Source organism: Leguminivora glycinivorella, chromosome 8, assembly GCF_023078275.1.
Source record: "Leguminivora glycinivorella isolate SPB_JAAS2020 chromosome 8, LegGlyc_1.1, whole genome shotgun sequence".
NCBI classification, from domain to species: Eukaryota; Metazoa; Arthropoda; class Insecta; order Lepidoptera; family Tortricidae; genus Leguminivora; species Leguminivora glycinivorella.
In genome coordinates, this window is record NC_062978.1 from 14,814,135 (window position 1) to 14,834,358 (window position 20,224).

The 20,224-nt window shown below is 39.7% G+C and overlaps 2 protein-coding genes across 2 annotated transcripts; one reads left to right on the top strand and one right to left on the bottom strand.

Moving 5' to 3' along the window:
* The first annotated feature begins 3,067 nt into the window (after positions 1-3,067).
* LOC125228731 (DNA-(apurinic or apyrimidinic site) endonuclease) lies at positions 3,068-10,441 on the top strand. Its single transcript, XM_048133392.1, has 7 exons — positions 3,068-3,138; positions 3,729-3,845; positions 4,883-5,711; positions 6,069-6,227; positions 7,312-7,890; positions 9,268-9,448; positions 9,983-10,441. The coding sequence occupies exons 2-7, from the start codon at positions 3,819-3,821 to the stop codon at positions 10,122-10,124; spliced, it is 1,917 nt and encodes a 638-aa protein (XP_047989349.1). The 5' UTR covers positions 3,068-3,138; positions 3,729-3,818; the 3' UTR covers positions 10,125-10,441.
* Positions 10,433-20,160, bottom strand: LOC125228732 (histone PARylation factor 1). The gene is made up of 5 exons (XM_048133393.1): positions 19,421-20,160; positions 18,814-18,962; positions 14,444-14,670; positions 10,898-11,151; positions 10,433-10,590 (listed from the first exon to the last, which is right to left on the bottom strand). Exons 1-5 carry the CDS (start codon positions 20,057-20,059, stop codon positions 10,528-10,530), a joined length of 1,332 nt encoding a protein of 443 aa, XP_047989350.1. The 5' UTR covers positions 20,060-20,160; the 3' UTR covers positions 10,433-10,527.
* Positions 20,161-20,224: the final 64 nt, after the last annotated feature.

Below are 20,224 nucleotides of genomic sequence, written 5' to 3' on the forward strand. Positions count from 1 at the left end.
GAAGCGACAACACTTGAAACATTGCACAGTAGGGAAATAATATTGAACCACGTCCAATGCACAGCTGAATAAAAACACTTTGTCCGGGAGAATTTGGCCGTCAAACGTCAGAACTACAGTTTCTGATGGGGCCCATTGAGTGGAATTGTCGGAAGGATTCCTTTTTTTAAAGTTTAATCGTCTCGCCTTTACAACCTTACCACAACCGAAAGGAGTGGAAATTAAATTTGGTAGGTCCTCGTTCGATAAGTCAGTCGGGATGTTACGTGCAATACCCGTTTTGGTGACGTGGTATGAAGGAATGAATTTCTTGCAATTATTACTGGCCAATGAGCACGACAAAAACTGATTAGCCCCGGCAGCGGATAAAAATTCTACACTCAGCCTATTTCTTCCAATTTTTTTAATTCCACCATCCTTCAGGTTAGATATGCCATTTGTGTACAGAAATTGGCCAAATTTCACCGGATGCATGTAGGCACCGGAGTCCGCCTCCGAAGCCTCGCGAGCCACATGCACGATGTATGGACCTTTATCTGAGTCATTGTATAGGTTTCTGGTCTGAAACTGAGGAACAGATCTGTCCGAAGATTTTTTTCCGAGTTTTCTCTAACAGGCTCACTATCAGAAGAAATTGGGATGTTCGACTGAGCAACTATTTCAGAAGGCGGATGTTGGTCGGTACGAGGAATCTTACATGAATCGTCATGTTCGTCCGAGTTAGAAATGATAGTTTTCATATCCCTTTTTTTAGATCTATGGTCCTTGTTGGTGTGAGTAATGTTAGGAGAGGAGGATGATTTAATTATCTTACCTAACGAAACGACAGCCTGAGTTTCTTCCACCTCCATATGACATGCCGGTGAAGGCGGGTTTACAATAATCCCAAGGATCCCTGGGTCAAACTGATCTGACTCCATTTTGGAGAGAGGAAAGAAGAGGGCAACTGCCTCACATCCGAGAAGTTGCCGTCTTCTCCCGATAACTTAAATAACTACACTATTAACACTAAAACTAATATTATACAATACAATAATAACAAAACAAAACACAGACAAAAACAGGTATTACCAAACGTTTTTGAAAATTGACGACCGCTTTTTCGGTCAAAAAACTCCTTAAAATTTAGTTTTCCCGCGCGTGCACCACTCGAACGCCCGAAGCAGAAAAAAAAATTATACTTATTTTTTGTTAAAAAGTTTATTTATTTGTTGATTTTTAGTGGTTCCTAGTGATATTATATGTATCAGTCCGAATATATGTACAGTAGTGAAATAATTATCCTTCAACTCCTAACCGTTGAGGAGATGACCTTCCATCATCAGCTCAGCCACATAAAATCATTACCATCAGGCGTAAATACTGGTGTACCTTTGAAAAATACACTAAAAACCTTACATGTGCCTATAACATTTGAAGAGTTCCCTCGATTTCTCCAAGATCCCATCATCAGATCCCGACTTGGTGTCAATGGGACCATCTCGGGGTTATACCCGTGCGATCAAAAAAAAAATTTTGAAAATCGGTCCACGATTCTCGAAGATATCGAGTAAGGTTCCCCACAGACAGTCTTAAAAATTCATAATCTTAAAAAAAACTTGTATGCAATCTGACAGTTCAAACTGACACTGACAAGACACTGACAGATCTGTCAGTGTCAATTGCATACAAATTTTTTTTAAGATTATGAATTTTTAAGACTGTCTGTGGGGAGCCTAACATACATAAAAAAAAAAAAAAAATTCAGCCGAATTGAGAACCTCCTCCTTTTTTTGAAGTCGGTTAAAAACATTCAGTCGAATTGAGAACCTCCTCCTTTTTTGAAGTCGGTTAAAAAAATGTGCAGTTTTTACTGCTTGTTAAGCTAGAAACAAATTATGGGACTCGTCCGCGGACGCGAGACCACTGCCGTGATCTAGATAAAGCTAGGAACATACTACGCGGACGTCCGTCGTAAATCGACCGCGGACGGGGATCTGGACTATGAATATACACGTAAAGCAAGGAACACACTACGCGGACGTCCGTCGTGAATCGACCGCGGACGGGAATCTGGACAATGGAAAAACACATAACCGTGCAAACTATCGGTCGACGGACGTGGCCGTGGCCTTGAGCGCATGGACGTCCGATCGAAATCTGGCTCGCTGGATGTTTTGTTCCGTGCACACTGATCGGTCGCGGTCGCGGTCGATTTAAGCTAGGAACATACTACGCGGACGTTCGTCGTAAAACGACCGCGACCGCGACCTATCAGTGTGCACGGAACAAAACATCCAGAGAGCCAGATTTCGATCGGACGTCCGTGCGCTCAGGGCCACGTCCACGTCCGTCGACCGATAGTTTGCACGGTTATGTGTAATTTCATTGTCCAGATTCCCGTCCGCGGTCGATTCACGACGGACGTCCGCGTAGTGTGTTCCTAGCTTTAACCGTGCAAACTATCGGTCGACGGACGTGGACGTGGCCTTGAGCGCATGGACGTCCGATCGAAATCTGGCTCGCTGGATGTTTTGTTCCGTGCACACTGATCGGTCGCGGTCGATTTACGACGGACGTCCGCGTAGTATGTTCCTAGCTTAATGAATTTACACTAGATTGTACAAACTATCGGACGTAAGCCGTGGACGTGGCCTTGAGCACACGGATGACATCTGGCGCGCTGGATGTTTTCAACTTTTCACTTATCAAGTTATCAGTCGAGGTCATCAGCCGCGTCCGTGTGACGCGTCACATAATTTGTTCCTAGCTTAAAGCTAGGAACACACTACGCGGACGTCCGTCGTGAATCGACCGCGGACGGGAATCTGGACAATGGAAATACATATAACCGTGCAAACTATCGGTCGACGGACGCGGACGTGGCCTTGAGTGCACGGACGTCCGATCGAAATCTGGCTCTCTGGATGTTTTGTTCCGTGCACACTGATAGGTCGCGGTCGCGGTCGTTTTACGACGGACGTCCGCGTAGTGTGTTCCTAGCTTTATCCTTGTGAGGCTTCATGTGCAAGCAACAAAAAATCGAATCGATATATTTTCTCTAAACACTTATCAGCACATCACTAAGCGCAGACACCCTTCTGTCATTTTTACCGGATATTTCGCCCGCCACCCGCCGGCCGCCATCCAAATCCATCCTAATGGCCCCTGTACACACATGGCCAACGGTTCCACCAGCCCTTTGTGAAACCCCTTGGCCAAGATAAGAGCCGCTGTTTACACATTGGCGAACCAATCACTTGGCATTGGCTCTTCATGAAAGATGGACGTGGAATGAAAAAATCTAGGAAATTCTTGGTCATAGACGTTGTCAGAAAAAAAATATTAAAAAATAATAACCCCGTAGTAAAATTAAATTATTTGCAATATTAACAATTTTTTGAATATTCTGATAAGAACATTTATCTTTTTTAGGAAATACATTAAACATTTGCAAGGTTATTTTATTTCCTAAAATCTACACTATTATTGGCATAGATAAACTTATTATTTTCGTAAATATATCACTACTGTCCTCTCTGACGGCTGACGACCAACTGAATGAAGCGCCAACGTGTAAACGCAGTTGGCCATTGGCGCCAAGATCCTTTGATGTGTGGACAAAAAACCGACACGAATCGGTTGGCCGGCAAGCGCAAGCGCCAACTGCCAACTTACGGCCAAGTAGCCCTCTACACACATGGCCAAGGGGGTTGGTGGAACTGTTGGCCATGTGTGTACAGCGGCCATTAGGAAAGACGCGCAGGTCCCGCCGTTTTCTATATTCAGTACGCTTAGCGGTTGAAATAAGTGCTTCTTCATTATAAATTAAGAATACAATGGCACCTAGGACTGCAAAATCCAAGGTACAGTATTAGCAGTGATTTTTTATTCTGTTGATTCGATGGATTACACTTTTACAAACTGGTTCGCTTTGTTAGTGACCATCATTGTCCTGCTCGTTTTCTGTAAAAATTTCAGTATTTTAAGCGCCGGTTTTTATCTTCATCGCAGGATGAAGTCTTTTAACGCATTTTTGGCGAGTGATCCACTCAATTAATGTAGTAATTTAACTGATAATGAGTTTGCCGCGTGTTGGTGTAAACACCCTTAGCGCCTCTTACAACAAAGCATGCATAATAAAAATGAATACAAATTTGAACTTTTGCTCTCAACTGACAAGAGATGCATTGAGTCATCCTCAGCGCGTTTTCATTGTTCTTATATCTTATGAGTTTAGACGCGTTTTTAGGTTTTACATCTCGTATCATTGAATTTGTACGAATAGTTTGCAATCAGAGCTGAGTTCTAATATTAGGAACAGTACAAAATTTGACATTGAAGACATATGCTTCATATCCTCTCACATTATCTCCATCCAGAAGGTCAGCAACCATGTCTCTTTATGCTCAGATATGCGAATGACAAATCCTTAGTATTTCATTTTTGTAAGTTTCATCTGATGTCATATGTATGTATGTATTTTTTTATGTATTTAAATATAGTGTATGTATGTATATTATTATCTGTGTGTAAGTATGTTTATTCTTTTATATATTACATATAGGTTAGCTTAATAATATTGTGCAAATAACTTAACTATTTTGTTCTTAATATAATTTAATGTTGCACCGCCTACAATTTCTCTGTTTTGCCCGAAGGTTGACTGGTAGAGAATGCCTTATAGCATTAAGTCCGCCTTGTGTACAATTGTATTTTCTTTGTGCAATAAAGATTAAATAAATAAATAAATAAATAAGTATTGCTTCCCTTCAATTGAGTTGGTTTAAAATTGTCATTCATTCTTTAAATAACAGTTATCTAAGCAATAATCTGTGTAGGTATTGCCCAATATTTAATATCTATGGACAGACTGATAAACAGACAATTCAAATAATTGCAGAAAACAGCAAGCACAAAAATTGCAGAAAATGAGGTCCCTAAAAAAGGAAGAGGAAAAACAAAAACTGTTGAAGAGCCAGAAACTGAAGCTGTAGAAAATGCAGTGGGTGATGCTCCTGTCTTAGATAAGAAAACAAAACGCACCAAAAAGGGTGAGACTAACGGACAAGAGGAAACAAATGGTGTGTCTGAGGACAAAGCCCCTCCAGCCAAAAAGGGCAGAAAGAAGAAGGCTGACACTCCGGAAGAAAGTAATGGTGTAGATGCTGATGAGGATAAAACATCTCACTCTAACAATGGCACTGAAGCACTCACAGAGAGTAATGGGCAAGCTGAAGAAGTGCCCGCATCTGGGGGAAAGGGAAAAAAGAAGCCTGCAAAAAAGGAGGTGGCTACCAAACCCAAAGCAGAACCAAAATCAGCAAAAGGTAAAAAAGATACAAAGCAAGAGATTGAAAGTGAAGATAAAGAAGAAGGAAGTGAAGATCTAGTCAAGCCCGCGGCAAAAAGCAGAGGCCGCAAAGGTGCACAAAAATCACACAAAGAATCTGAATCACAGGAAAAGGGTGAACCAGAGGATGAGGTCAAAGAGTCCCCCAAAAAAGAAGTAAGAAAGAGAGGACAGACAAAACCTGCTAAAGAAAACACTCCAGAAAGTGAGCAAGGTGAGCAGGATGTTGAAGACAAACCTGCTGAGGAACCCAAGAAAAAAGAACCTAAAGGTAGAAAAAATAATGCAAAACAGGCAGCCAAAACAGAAGATGAAGATGAGGAGACTAAACCAGAACCTGCTCCTAAAAAAAGAAAAGTTGCAAAAAAAGATGAAAAAGGTAATGTTTTATTTATAGTTATTATAATATAATAATAAATATAGCACAAAAGTGATACAATTCAAAATTTTATTACTGTGTATGTTATTGGCATACAAAAAGTGCTTTGTATATTACTTGTTCATAATCTGATACAATCCATAGTTAAGTTGGAATTCTAGCAACATTAGTAGCTTATTTTTTGTGTAAAAAAATTACAAAAAATTACTTTGTCTATGATTGCAGCCATTTATTGTCACATAGTGACATTACTGTAATTTGTTTAGTATTTATATTCTAAATTGTCGCCTATTCGAACCCATTGAAAATTGATGTCTGGAAATAATGTAAATACTAAAATTAACATTTTTATATCAGATGACGTGAAAGACGAGGAGCCTGAAGATGCAGTGGCCGAGGCAAAACCAGCAAAGGGCAAGCGCGGGCAGAAGAAGGAGGCCTCCGCCGAGGCCGACGATGGCGCCGAGGCCGGCGACACGGCCAACAAACGCCGCCGCAAGGCTGCTGACGAAAAGGGTAACTAGATACCATCCGTTGTTAATTCATTATGGCTGATTCAATTATTTTGTGTTTAATATTACCCTGGAACATGTTTTTATTAATAAATGGTTTTTCAAATATTATTATGTTGTATGCTTTTATTTATCTATCATCCCCTTTTCTTTCAAATAACTTGTTGAAAACCACCATGCCAGAATGACATAAGGGACGCTTTATTTTCATAACTTTAATTAAGGCCTGTAGTTAATTACTAACCAATGGACTGGTCACTGTGGTCTTGCTAAGTATTTAGATCTTACATATTGCATCTTGTACATATAAATTTAATATGGTTATTGGTTTGAAAAATTATTAAACATGATATGTTGGGGTCACATAATATTCATAGGAAGCTGTTAAACGCCTTATTATGAATAGTCAGTCTTATGCCACCGGTAAATCGGTTTAGAACCATTAATCAACGAGTAGCTGGTGATCCATTGGTTTAAACAACATAGTTTTTAAATGATAAATGCTATAGGGACCTATGCAAATTTTGCTGGCGCGCACGCCAATAGTTATTTGTTATACAAGGGGGCAAAGTTGTATTTTAACGCCGAGTGTGGAATTGAAAAACGAGCAAGTGAAAGGATTCTATAGTTGAACCACGAGCGAAGCGAGTGGTTCGAGAAAAGAATCCTGAACTTGCGAGTTTTTTAACACACGAGAAGTAAAATACATTTGCACCCGAGTGTAACACAAAACTTTTCCCCTCACTGTAGCGAGGAAACTACAACGCAAAAAATGCGTTTATCACTGCTTCCAGTAGTTCCACAGGTGGTAAATCATCTTTATTACTAGATTCACCTACTTTTATCAACTTTACAGCTGTTAATTTGACTTTATTCAAGGTCAAATTACTTTACCCACTAGTGGATAAAATGCGTTTTTACCCGCTGGTATTAAAGGACAAAACACGTGTTTCCGAGCTAGTGAGGGGAAAAGAATATTACGCTGTCATGGAATATAACAAAGAGCTCTTGACTCCCAGTTCATTACAAACAAAATATTTTTTTATTGAAAGAAATCGCTTGACCTAGGTTTCATATTGATTTTCCAGTATCTTCCGAAGACAAAAAAAGTAAAGCACCACTCAAAAACAAAGCTTCAACCAATTACGAGGCTATAGATTTTACGAATTCCTCAAAGACCGCACAAGGTAAAGAGTGGAATCTAAAAATATCCAGCTGGAACGTCGACGGGATACGAGCATGGATGAATAAAGGGGGTCTCGACTACATAAAATACGAGAAGCCCGATATACTGTGTTTGCAAGAGACTAAGTGTGCCAAAGACAAGCTCCCAGATGAGATAGCCAACTTGCCTGGATACCACGCCTATTGGCTGGGGAGTGATACGGAAGGTTACGCGGGGGTGGGGATCTACACGACGAAGCTGGCTATAAGCGTCCAATACGGACTGGGCAATGAAGAACTGGACGCCGACGGGCGCATGATCACAGCCGAGTACGAGCAGTTCTACCTCATCTGCACGTACGTGCCCAACGCGGGCCGGAAATTGGTCACCTTACCCAAGAGACTGCAGTGGAACGAGGAGTTCCTCAAGTATGTTAAGGGGCTCAATGAGAAAAAACCTGTGATAATTTGCGGTGACATGAACGTCGCACACAATGAAATTGGTAAGTTACTTAACTCAATCTTATAATTTTAAAGAATAATTTTCTGGTCTGATGACTAAAGTAAATTGAGACTACGGAGTGGAAGAAACTTCCTCAGCACTACCATGTTCACGGTAATTTATTTGCCAGTCTAACGTATGAATAAGTGTTTTGAACCCTTTATATTGGCAAACAGAATCTATTTTTTAACCGACTTCAAAAAAGGAGGAGGTTCTCAATTCGACTGAATGTTTTTTTTTTTTTTTTTTTGTATGTATGTTACTCGATATCTCCGAGAATCGTAGACCGATTTTCAAAATTTTTTTTTTGATCGAACGGGTATAACCCCGAGATGGTCCCATTGGCACCAAGTCGTGGTCTGATGATGGGATCTTGGAGAAATCGAGGGAACTCTTCAAATGTTATAGGCACATGTAATGTTTTTTGTGTATTTTTCAAAGGTGCACCAGTATTTGCGCCTGGTGGTAATAATTTTATGTGGCTGAGCTGATGATGGAAGGTCAACTCCTCAACGGTTAGGAGTTAAAGGACAATTCTTTCACTACTGTACATATATTCGGACTGATACATATAATATCACTAGGAACCACTAAAAATCAACAAATAAATTAACTTTTTAACAAAAAATAATACCATAACCTGGCCAGTTAATAAGAGGTAGCCAGTATTAGAAATTTTATGTAAAAATAGACTCTATTTAGGTGTCCGTGCCTTCGCTTGAACCACTAATGAGATTAACACCTTCATAACTCGGCCCTAATCGAGTGAATTCCTCGACTAGTAGCGCCATCTGGCGCGCCAGTCAAGTACTAGTGTCGCCCGGTTACCAGCGCTCGGCTGCTTTTTCCTCAGTACGCTTTTGTAACTCGGCCGAGCAACACGTTTACAAAAGCAAGTATTAAAAAGTTCGAGAAATTTAAAGCATCGAAAAGATTATGATTACTTCTAACTTCGTGATATTCCGCTCGGTGCCATTGGCCCAGCGACGAGACGCAGTGACCTCCTGTAGGCACCGTCATAAATACGCGGATACATATGCCTCACATGTTTTATGTTAAGAGAATTAATTTTACAAGCTTTTACTTAACTTGTAATATATGTCCGGGTGAAATTTTGCGATTCAATTTTGAAGCACATATCTTTAACCGGTTGAGCTGAAATTTCGCACACATGTAAATCACGTGACAATGGTATCATGGAGCTGATCTGATGAGGTGCAGAAAGGTGGCCGTAGGAACTCTGTAATTAAATGTCGCATCATCTTCATCGAGTAAGGGGTTTTTAGAAATGTTTCAGAGAGCAGTAGATGACTGTTGTAAGAAAAGTACAGTCTGCTATAGTAATGCAATTTTTGCGAACCCGTTTTACCCGTTTCAGATCTCGCGAATCCCAAGGCAAACAAGAAGAATGCCGGTTTCACGCCGGAGGAGCGCGCCGGCATGACCAACCTGCTCGGCGAGGGGTTCGTCGACTCCTACCGCCACCTGCGGCCCGACGACACCGGCGCGTACACCTTCTGGACTTATATGTCTAATGCCAGGGCGAAGAATGTTGGATGGTGAGTGCGCAATGATTACTTACAACTGAGGTTTAAATGTGGAATACTCACTTATCCTTCTGAAACCAGCCTAACTTCTTGATCAACAACTCACTAGGAGAATTACCTATGCTTAAAATTAAACACATTCGTTCCACGTCGATGAATATTGTAGGACTTCTAGATGGGTGCCGATAGAGCGTCGCGGCCGTTGTACTTGAGTTCACTCTCATCTCCCTAAACATCCGATTAAGACCGCGCGTAAACGCCGTAGGAAAATGAAGAGCCATGTGAGGGCTATTAAGAATCGTATCTGCAACAGTGTGTTATGATTTTATGATGAGTGATGACCTCATTTTTTCTTTTCTTATTCATCAAAAACAATCTCAATTATTTTGTTGCTCTAGTAGCTCATCGTGGAACTAGTGGAGCTTAGTGCAGGTTAAAAATATCTAAGGCCGCAAACGGGGCACAAACAGTGCACTGCACGGCCAGCCAATCAAAGCCATACATACGGCTTGATCCACGTTCTAAGTTATTGTATTATTTTTACAGGCGATTGGACTACTTCTTGCTATCGGAAAGGCTGGTGCCATCTCTGTGCGACAGCGTCATACGGAGCCAAATGTACGGCAGCGACCACTGCCCCATCACTCTCTTTCTGCACATGACCAGTGCTGACAAACCTAAAGAATAAAAACTCCCGATATTAAGTGGGTGAATCAACTTTCTTTGTTGTTTTCAATGACTGTGCTACACTATAGTTTGTTGAATTCTACTAATAAGCTAAGTAGATGTCTGGAAAGAGCTAAGAAGTGCCATAATTATGTACGTTTAGTCATTTTCACTCATGAAACTAGGAGTTTAAAGGTGACCCAAAAGAACTAAAACAAGTTGATTCAGCCAAGTCATGTATCTTATTTTTTGAAATTTTTGTTTTTTTTTTGGTTGGTTTTTTGTTATGTACCTAACTAAAGGATGTTTGGACAAAATAAAATGTTTCGATATGATTAACACTTTTTTTACTTTAAAAACAGCAATACTCAAAAAAATCACTTAATTTATATTAAAAAACAATACCTGAGCATCCAATTGTGTTGCTATATTTTGCTAATACTAAGAATAGACATGTCGGGTCCTTTGCGACGACATTTTAGGTGAGCCTGTAACCAAGATTAATACAATGAATCAAGAGTGTTGGCGGAGGAGTCAGTTACCACCACCTAGTGACATAAATTTTAACTAAATAAATTTAATGCCTTTCTCCCTCCCCTTGGGGATGGATGGCGCTAATAGAGATTTAGATACCTATCATCAATCAAAATATGTATACCCATCATATTCTTTTGGTATGGTGCCCTGAATTTAAAATAAATACCATAGAGAGAAAAGTAGAAAAAGAGCGACATCTATAATTATTTTTCAACAGCTGCCAACCATTTATCAGTTTGTAATTATCGTATAACCTACCTGGATTATCGTCCCAAACTCAGCGCGGTTCAGCAATGAGTATACTGAGCAGAGGCTGTTCATCGCACTGGCTTCCAGCTCCTTCAGCCCTGAACAGAACATGTCAATCCCGACTTCCAGACCGGTACCGAAGTCGCACTCGTCCACAGCTATGTTGGCATATGTTATAACTGGCTGTAACTCTGATAGTATTTTGTCCTTTTCGGTTTGAGACTTAGCTTCTGCCAGTTTTGAAAAAAGTTTCTTGAGATTTGCTGAAATAAATTAAAGTGCTACATGCATTTAACTTATTAAATAAAGCAATTGCATAACAATAGGGGATATTACGTGAAACTCTACTCAAGGACGCAACTTGCACATTAAAGCGTCGGCCAAACCAAATAGGGCGTTTTGATAGCGGATCGGAAATATCGGAATGCGAGCGTATTCAAAGCAGTCGGTAGCGCCCGGCGCTAATTTTAAATTTTATTTCAGGGTTCGAGGATATATATCGGATATAATTATATCCAGCTGATGGGTTCGACGATATAAATATCAATGGATATAAATATCCGATATATATCATTTTTAACCCCCGACGCAAAAACAACGGGGTGTTAAAAGTTTGACGTGTCTGTCTGTCTGTGGCATCGTAGCTCCGGAACGGGTGTACCGATTTAGATTTAGTTTTTTTTGTTTGAAAGCCGAGTTAGTCGGGAGTGTTCTTAGCCAGCGTTCCCACTTAAGCGTCGCGTGTCTCGGGGCGCGCAACGGACGTCACGGGCGCCACCTGGGGCGCGTCTTACGTCCTTCCTATACAAAATGTACTGAGGAGACGTTTTTTCAATTACACCCAGATGGCGTGGCGCGGACGTCCGTTGCGCGCCCCGAGACACGCGACGCTCTGATATGGTCGGTCCCTTAGCCATGTTTCATGAAAATCGGTCTACTATGTCGGAGGTTTTTTCAAAATTTTAATTTATAATAATTTTATAATACAAAAATGGTTAAAAAATGTAACATTGTTAAAAATATACTTTTCACTCTCGTACCGTACTATTAGGCCACTCAGCAAGCTTCGTGGCCTAAACATGGTACTCGACTGAAAAGCTTTGTATTATATCACGATTGTATAAAATACTATTATATGTTTGTTACTGTTTTTCTACTAAATGTTATGTTTATTAGTAGATTTTTCCTTATCTAAAGTAGTATTCATAAATAATGCAACAAAATAATAATATGCGTTCCATACAAAATGGATATATATCAAAGTGGGAAAAAGCATTTATTCAAAAGTCATCGGTACATGTAAAACTAACTTAAAAATACTAATTAATATAATACTACTCTATTAAAACTAACAAGACTATAAAACTAAATTCTATTCACAAAACTCGTTCCGAGCCCTCTCAGATGATATATATCCGATATTTCTGAAGTGTATTATGTTGAAAAAAAAAATACGGAATACACATTAAATCAAACATAATCACACATACATCAGTCTTAATATCTACATATATATTTTATACATACATACAATCCCGCCCGTGCGGTTGCCCGTGTGGTGACGGGTTAAGAATTTCACCACCCCTTTCTTCCCGTGGGTGTCGTAGAAGGCGACTGTGGGATATGGGTTAAATTGTGGCGTAGGCGAGAGGCTGGCAACCTGTCACTGCAATGTCACAGTTTCGTTTTCTTTCAACCCCTTATTTGCCAAGAGTGGCACTGAAACTTGAGTAGTTTCATGTGCTCTGCCTACCCCTTCATGGGATACAGGCGTGATTGATATTTTATATTTATTATAAATATCGGATATTTTCGAACCCTATACATATTTAAAAAGACCAATATCACTTGACTAACTCAAACAGGTCGCGCGAGCGCCCGCGGCGCCATTTCACACTAAGCTACCATCCACACTCATAAGGAACCGGCCACATCTAAGAGACGCATGTCCTGAGGTGCGGAACGGACGTCCGCGCCACGCCGCCTGAATGTAATTCAATTCAAAAAACGTCTCCTCAGTACATTTTGTATAGGAAGGACGTAAGACGCGCCTAGACTGTACTAGGGGCCAGAAAAAACCCCGAATGAGATGGGAGGACGAACTGAAGCTTACAGTGGGCTCGAAGTGGAGAAGAGTGGCCCAGGATAGACGTCAATGGAAAGAGCTAGAGGAGGCCTTTGCCAAGCGGCACACTGAACTAAGAGACATTCTCTAATTCAGAAAAAAGGGGCTTAATAGATAGAAGACGCGCCCCCAGGCGGCGCGGCGAGCGCCACGCCACCGCTACGCCGCCTGGGGAGCGTCTTAGGGACCGATTGTGGCGCGCAACGGACGTCTCCGCCACGCCGCCTGAATGTAATTCAAAAAACGTCTCCTCAGTACATTTTGTATAGGAAGGACGTAAGACGCGCCCCAGGTGGCGTGGCGGCGGCAAAATGTACTGAGGAGACGTTTTTTGAATTACATTCAGGCGGCGTGGCGCGGACGTCCGTTCCGCACCTCAGGACATAGGCGTCTCTTAAGTGTGGCCGGTCTCTTACGTCCTTCCTATACAAAATGTACTGAGGAGACGTTTTTTGAATTACATTCAGGCGGCGTGGCGGAAACGTCCGTTGCGCGCCCCGAAACACGCGACGCTTAAGTGGGAACGCTGCCTAAGAGTGCTCGCCACGTCGCTGCCATTCCGGTGTGGGCCGAATATACAATAGGGTGGATCAAAAAAACACTTTTTTGGAATTAGCAAACCTAATAGTTATAAATCAATGACCCTTAGTCTATGAAGCTCTTGTGCAAAATTTCAGCTTTTTTAATCAACATCTTCAGCCCCCGCATTAGGTTTGAAATTTTGAAAATCTCATACAAACCTGAAAATTCAACTTTCAGATAAAAAAAAACTTTCGGCAGTATTATGTTCAGTATACATTATTGATACATAGTATTACATAAAACTACCAAAAGTTACGAAAATAGAGTTAGAAATCGCAAATTTTCGGTATTTTAGCGGCTATTTCGGCAAATGTACCAAAAGTAGGCGAACTTTGGCGATTTTTTATGCTATTTTCGCAACTTTTGGTAGTTTCTTATATTGATATGTATCAATAACATATACTTAACATAATACAGCCGAAATTTTTTTTTAATCTGAAAGTTGAATTTTCAGGTTTGTATGAGATTTTCAAAATTTCAAACCTAATGCGGGGGCTGAAGATGTTGATTAAAAAAGCTGAAATTTTGCACAAGAGCTTCATAGACTAAGGGTCATTGATTGATAACTATTAGGTTTGCTAATTCCAAAAAAGTGTTTTTTTGATCCACCCTAATATACAACTGGCCTCCTGCCACAGAGTGGCATACAATATCAAGCGCGGATCCAGCTTCATGCCCAGGGGGGGGTCACGTGGTAAAGGTCCGGGGCCCCAGGGGGGGATCACGTGGTCTATTTGTATGGCCAACTTAGGCTCCAGGGGGGGGTCATGACCCCCATGACCCCCCCCCTGGATCCGCACATGTACAATATGGAGGTGTTCAATTTACCTACCGCAAAAATCACTTACCATCTGATTCCACCAAACGTCTGTAGCCCAACTGTGTCTTTTTGTCATATGGCACCATGATGCCAGCACCATGCAGTGTCTTGGCTATGCTCAGGTTAGTTCTTCTTTTGGCATTATACTCTTCTATTGAGTAGTTATGCTTTTCTGCCCAGGACTTGACCTTATCCATTGTCTTCTTGTATGTCATGGCAGTGAAGGGACTTTTCTTCTGATGCTCAAGATATAAACTGCAAATACAATTCATGTACAGTATATTAAATAAATCCAGTATATTTTCCGTGATCATGATGCATGCAACTGCGTCGAAATATCGGGAGCTCGACAAAAATCAAAAAGGTAATCACGGTCTATACCCCGGTCAATATAAGTCTAATGAAAATAACCGTGAATCATTCAAAACTCTTATATTAAATAAATGTTATAATTCTGGCATAAATGATGTCTAATGAAAATTAAATCTTAATTAAATGGAACATCCTTTTATTTTATAAATAAATTTTATTTTCTAATGTCATCTTAAATTTTTATTTGTTGAAATTTTTCCTAGTCATTAGATGATAATGTTACTTATTCATTTAAAGTACTATCTATAATAAGGTTAGAGCTAAAACAAGTTTTAAAAGTATGAACATTATAAATTAGCTATATTGCTTTTTTTTTATGAGCAAAAAGGATTAAATGGAATAGAAGCCCTAAAGTGCTATACTTTACAAAACAAATCCACATTCAAAAAAAGTTTGTTTCCTCACGGAGGATTATTCCAAAGAAATTTTAGAAAAGAGGAAGGCTCTAATACCACAATTAATTGAGGAAAGGGAAAAAGGAAAAATAGCCTACATCAAATACGATAAATTGATAGTTCAAGAACATGAAAACACAAACACAAGAGACAGCAGAAAAAGGGAATTGTCAATTTCCCCGTCAACATCAAACACACAGACAAAAAAGCAACAAATTACTACCTCATCTAATAACCACAAAACAAACACGTACAATCTGTTTAGACCTAGATCTAACTCAAACTCTTCAGAACACATGAGGCAGCAACTGTCAGCAAAAGGACTGGAAGAATCAGCATAGCAACTAAATCAACAAACAACAACTAAATTAGGTCCCAACCCGGCTGGTCTCCGTGGGACGTCAGACCAACACCCTCCATCGAAAGGAAATAACCCAACTATATCCAAAGAACACAAACAAAAGTCAATCAAAAAAATTAACATATGCACATATAATGTAAGATCCCTTGCAACAACTACAAGGCTACTAGAATTAAACAACGCCATTAAAAAACTAAACTGGGATATCATAGGCCTAGCCGAAGTGAGAAAAATGGGAAGCGCCATAGAGGAATATAGTGACTACATCCTTTACTACATCGGTGAGACTAAAGGCCATCATGGCGTAGGATTTATTGTGAAGAAATTTTATAAAAACCAAATAACAAGCTTCATAGGCATATCTGAGAGGGTTGCCTTGCTAAAAATGAATTTCGAGAATGGACCACTGTCATTAATACAAGTATATGCTCCAACAGAAAGCGCAAACGAAGGAAAGATGAAGAAATTTTATCAGGATCTGGAAAAAGCACTCGAGATGGCAGACACTCACTTTTTAATCATGGGCGACTTCAATGCGAAAATTGGCCAACCGAGACCTCATGAGAAACCAATAATGGGCAGCTATGGGTATGGAGAACGAAACACAAGGGGCGAACGACTGATAGCATTCGCCCAGGCGAATAAACTGTCTATACTGAACACACATTTCAAAAAGAAAGAATCGAGAAAATGGACCTGGAGAGCCCCAAATAACAAAACTACAAATGAAATTGACTTCATACTTAGCCCAAATCCCGAACAAGCAACTAACCTAGAGGTCCTCAACAAAATAAATTTCCCATCAGACCATAGGATGCTGCGATGCTCCCTAAAAATGCAACAACCTAAAACTAGTAGACGTAACTTTACATGCCTAACAAACAAGCTGCAGACTGCTCAAGACAAAGAAAAATATATACAAAACTTAAAAACAAACATAAAAATTCTAGAAGCAACCATCGATAATGAGGAAAATATACAAACCATTAGCAACACATTAGAAGAAACAATATCAAAAAGTATGAATACAGATAAAATAAGTGATAATAGCAATAAAAGTAACAAAATTATTAGCGAACAAACACTCAAGTTAATAGAGAGAAGGACAGAGCTGCTAGCTACAAGAAATAGGACAAAAGAAATGAAGAAGGAACTCGGGGAACTCTTCAAGAAAACCAGCAGAGCACTCAGAGAAGACTACGAGGTCTACCGAAAATCAGTAGTAGAGAGAAATATGTCAAAATTCCGTAGCACCAAGAGAGCATACAAGGAACTCTCAACGTACAAAAACTGGATACAAGGACTAAACGATGAAGAGTACAAATCAAGAGATAGAAATTTTATAATAAAACATGCAACAGCTTTCTACTCCGAACTGTACAAACAACCGGAAGATACAACACAACAAGAACAAAATAACTCTGCCCAACAAGAAACACAGTTAACAACAGTAAATCCAATAGATGCAAAAGAAGTGATGGAACACATTAAAAGGCTAAAACCTGACAAGAGCCCGGGCCCAGATCAACTTACAAATGATGCCTTGAAAACGGGAGCTCCTATACTAGCAGAACCCTTAGCCAAGATTTTTAACAAAGTACTAGTAGAAGAAAAAGTTCCAACTCAATGGTGTCAATCCAACATCATACTGCTCTATAAAAAGGGAAACCCACTTGACATCGGCAACTACAGGCCCATCAGCCTACTTTCCTCAGTATACAAGCTTTTCTCGTCAATATTACTGAGCAGAATAGCACCGAGGATCGACAGAAACCAGCCTATTGAACAAGCCGGCTTCAGACCTCAATTCTCTACGATTGACCACATACATGCCACCGAACAAATTATAGAAAAATTCAAAGAGTTTAAAAGACCGCTGTATGTGGCGTTTGTAGACTACTCAAAAGCGTTCGACAGCTTAATACACACATCAATATGGAAAGCGCTGAATAGCAACAACATTAATGAGAAATATATTAACATCATCAAGAACATTTACTCCAACAGCGTCAGTAGAGTGAAACTGGAGAGACTAGGAGAGGAATTTAAAATTGCTAAAGGTGTCAGACAAGGGGACCCCCTCTCTCCAAAACTATTTATAGCGGTGCTGGAAGAAATATTTCAAAAACTTCAATGGGAAAAGAAAGGTATATGGATATCAAACAAAAAACTCACGCATTTGAGGTTTGCGGACGATGTCGTTCTATTTAGTGAAACAGCCAAGGGTATGGAAACAATGCTAACGAGCCTAAACGCAGAGAGTCAAAAAGTAGGCCTCCACATGAACGCGTCTAAAACAAAAATTTTAACTAACAGTCACAAAACATGTATAACTGTAGAAGGAAAAGCAATAGAATATGTGAACAACTATGTATACTTAGGAAAAATGATTTCATTTGACCCTAACAGCAACGAAAACGAGGTAGATAGGAGGATAAACATAGCTTGGAGAAAATACTGGTCACATAAAGAAATCCTAAAAGGAAATTACAGTTTAAAAATAAAGAAAATAGTCATGGATTCCTGCATACTACCCAGTTTGACATATGGATGCCAGACATGGGTTTTCACCGAGAAAGTACGAGGAAAAATCTTATCTTGCCAACATGGGATGGAGAGAAGCCTTTTAAACCTAAAAAGAATAAATAAAGTCAGAAACACTGTTATTAGATCACAAACAAAGGTAACAGACGCACTGCAGTATAGCTTAAGGCAAAAATGGAGATGGGCCGGACATTTGGCAAGGTACAAAGATAATAGGTGGACTGTTCTGGCAACCAAATGGAAAGGTCCTCTTGGAAAAAGAAACAGAGGGAAACAAAGAAAAAGATGGAATGATGACATCATAGAAACCGCAGGAAATAATTGGGAGCATATTGCGGAAAACAAAAACAAATGGAAGAAGATGGAGGAGGCTTTTACCCTCAAGGGATCACACATCAATATATAATAAACAAAAATAATATAACAAAATAAATATGGGATGTGTGAGAACAAAGCTAAATAATAATAATAATAATAATATATTGCTTTTTTTTTATGAGCAAAAAGGATTAAATGGAATAGAAGCCCTAAAGTGCTATACTTTACAAAACAAATCCACATTCAAAAAAAGTTTGTTTTGCATTCACAGCCAGATTCTGTGTTCTTTCTTATATGGAAATGATTAAGTAAATTTTAGGGTCAATTTGTTTATAACTTCCCCTTAGCTCTTTACTATAAATTTCTGTAAGAGTTTGTAAATAAATATAAATATGAAGTGCTACTTACTACACGGCCCCGAAGATATTACTGGCATAGGGTGTAATATGACAACCCTTAGAGGAGTCATTGTGAGCAAGGAACACTGGTTTAGCAGATGGGTCATCCCGGAAGTAACCAATGTGAAACTCGCTCTTGTCCTTAGATTTTAAGACTGCCTGTAATATACCAGAGTATGAGAACTATATTAATAAATTTGTTTTTTATCATGCAGAAACATCTGCAAGCGATATTACTGGCTTTGCTTTTGGGGAAGTCAGAGGTCGCAGGTTCAAGTCCTGCCGGAGGTGTGAATTTTTCCATTTTTCCTATCTTTTAAAAATATGTAACTACATATATATTAATATTCAACAAAATGGATTATATGGATGAATATATGTATTAGTATTTAAATTACTTACACATAATTAGTTACAGCTGCACGTAAGTTTAGCACTGAGTGAAATGTGGAGGAGATAGCTGCGCATGGGATGCATACCCTTCGCCCCCTGTAATCCCCTGAGAGACCTGTTTTTTTACTTCAGCGCAATACCGGTCAGCGCTAAACTTACGAGTCGCTACTACTATATTCAATCATACCTAATCTTAAACATTTAAAAACATATTTTATAATTACCTGAAATTCTGGTGGATCATAGAAGAATCTCCAATGTAACAAGTATAGGTCTTTATTATCTAAGACTGGTAACTTCCCTAACAGCAACTCAAATGGGCCAATTAACTGTAAATTAACACTTGATAATAATTTCTCCATATCATTCTCTTCTTTCAAACACTCGAAGAATTTGAAGAAACAGTCTGGCATCTCAACCAAGAAAAGCTCCTTGAACTTACTTTGTTCTATTGTACTTTCATGATAGGTGAGGTCTTTCGGAATTTGGTTGATAATATCTGTAAAGCTATCATCTACAGAACATAGTTTAGTTTCATTTTCACACTGAGTCGGTTCCTCCGTCTTATTAAGGTCGCTCTTATCTGGTCTAGTACCACTTGTCTCATCTTCGGATACTTTAAAACGTTTGCCGTGTTTCATAGGGTTTCGAGGAGTATCCTCACCAGAATCAGCTTTCGTAGTTTCCCTTGTATAAGGCGAGAATCTTTTGTTTGCACCTTTGTTTGTGTCCACTTTGTGTTTCTGATTAGAAGGCGGATGTTTATATTTGTTGTGATGGTCTGGATTTTGCTGATAACATTTTTCCCCGTACTTACAGATTGATCTAGGGTCTTGAACATAAGCCTGCCACTCGTCCGACATGTTTTCACTTTGTAAATTATGCTCTAAAGTGTCTCAAAACGTTTCAGTTTATTCCCGATGTTCCGTTTCAGTTCCAAGGACCCCGCCGTGTCATAGGGATGGAGCCGTGTGGGATGGAGTCAGCTGTCAGCTGTTGACAGTGACAGCAGACATTGACTCTTGCGG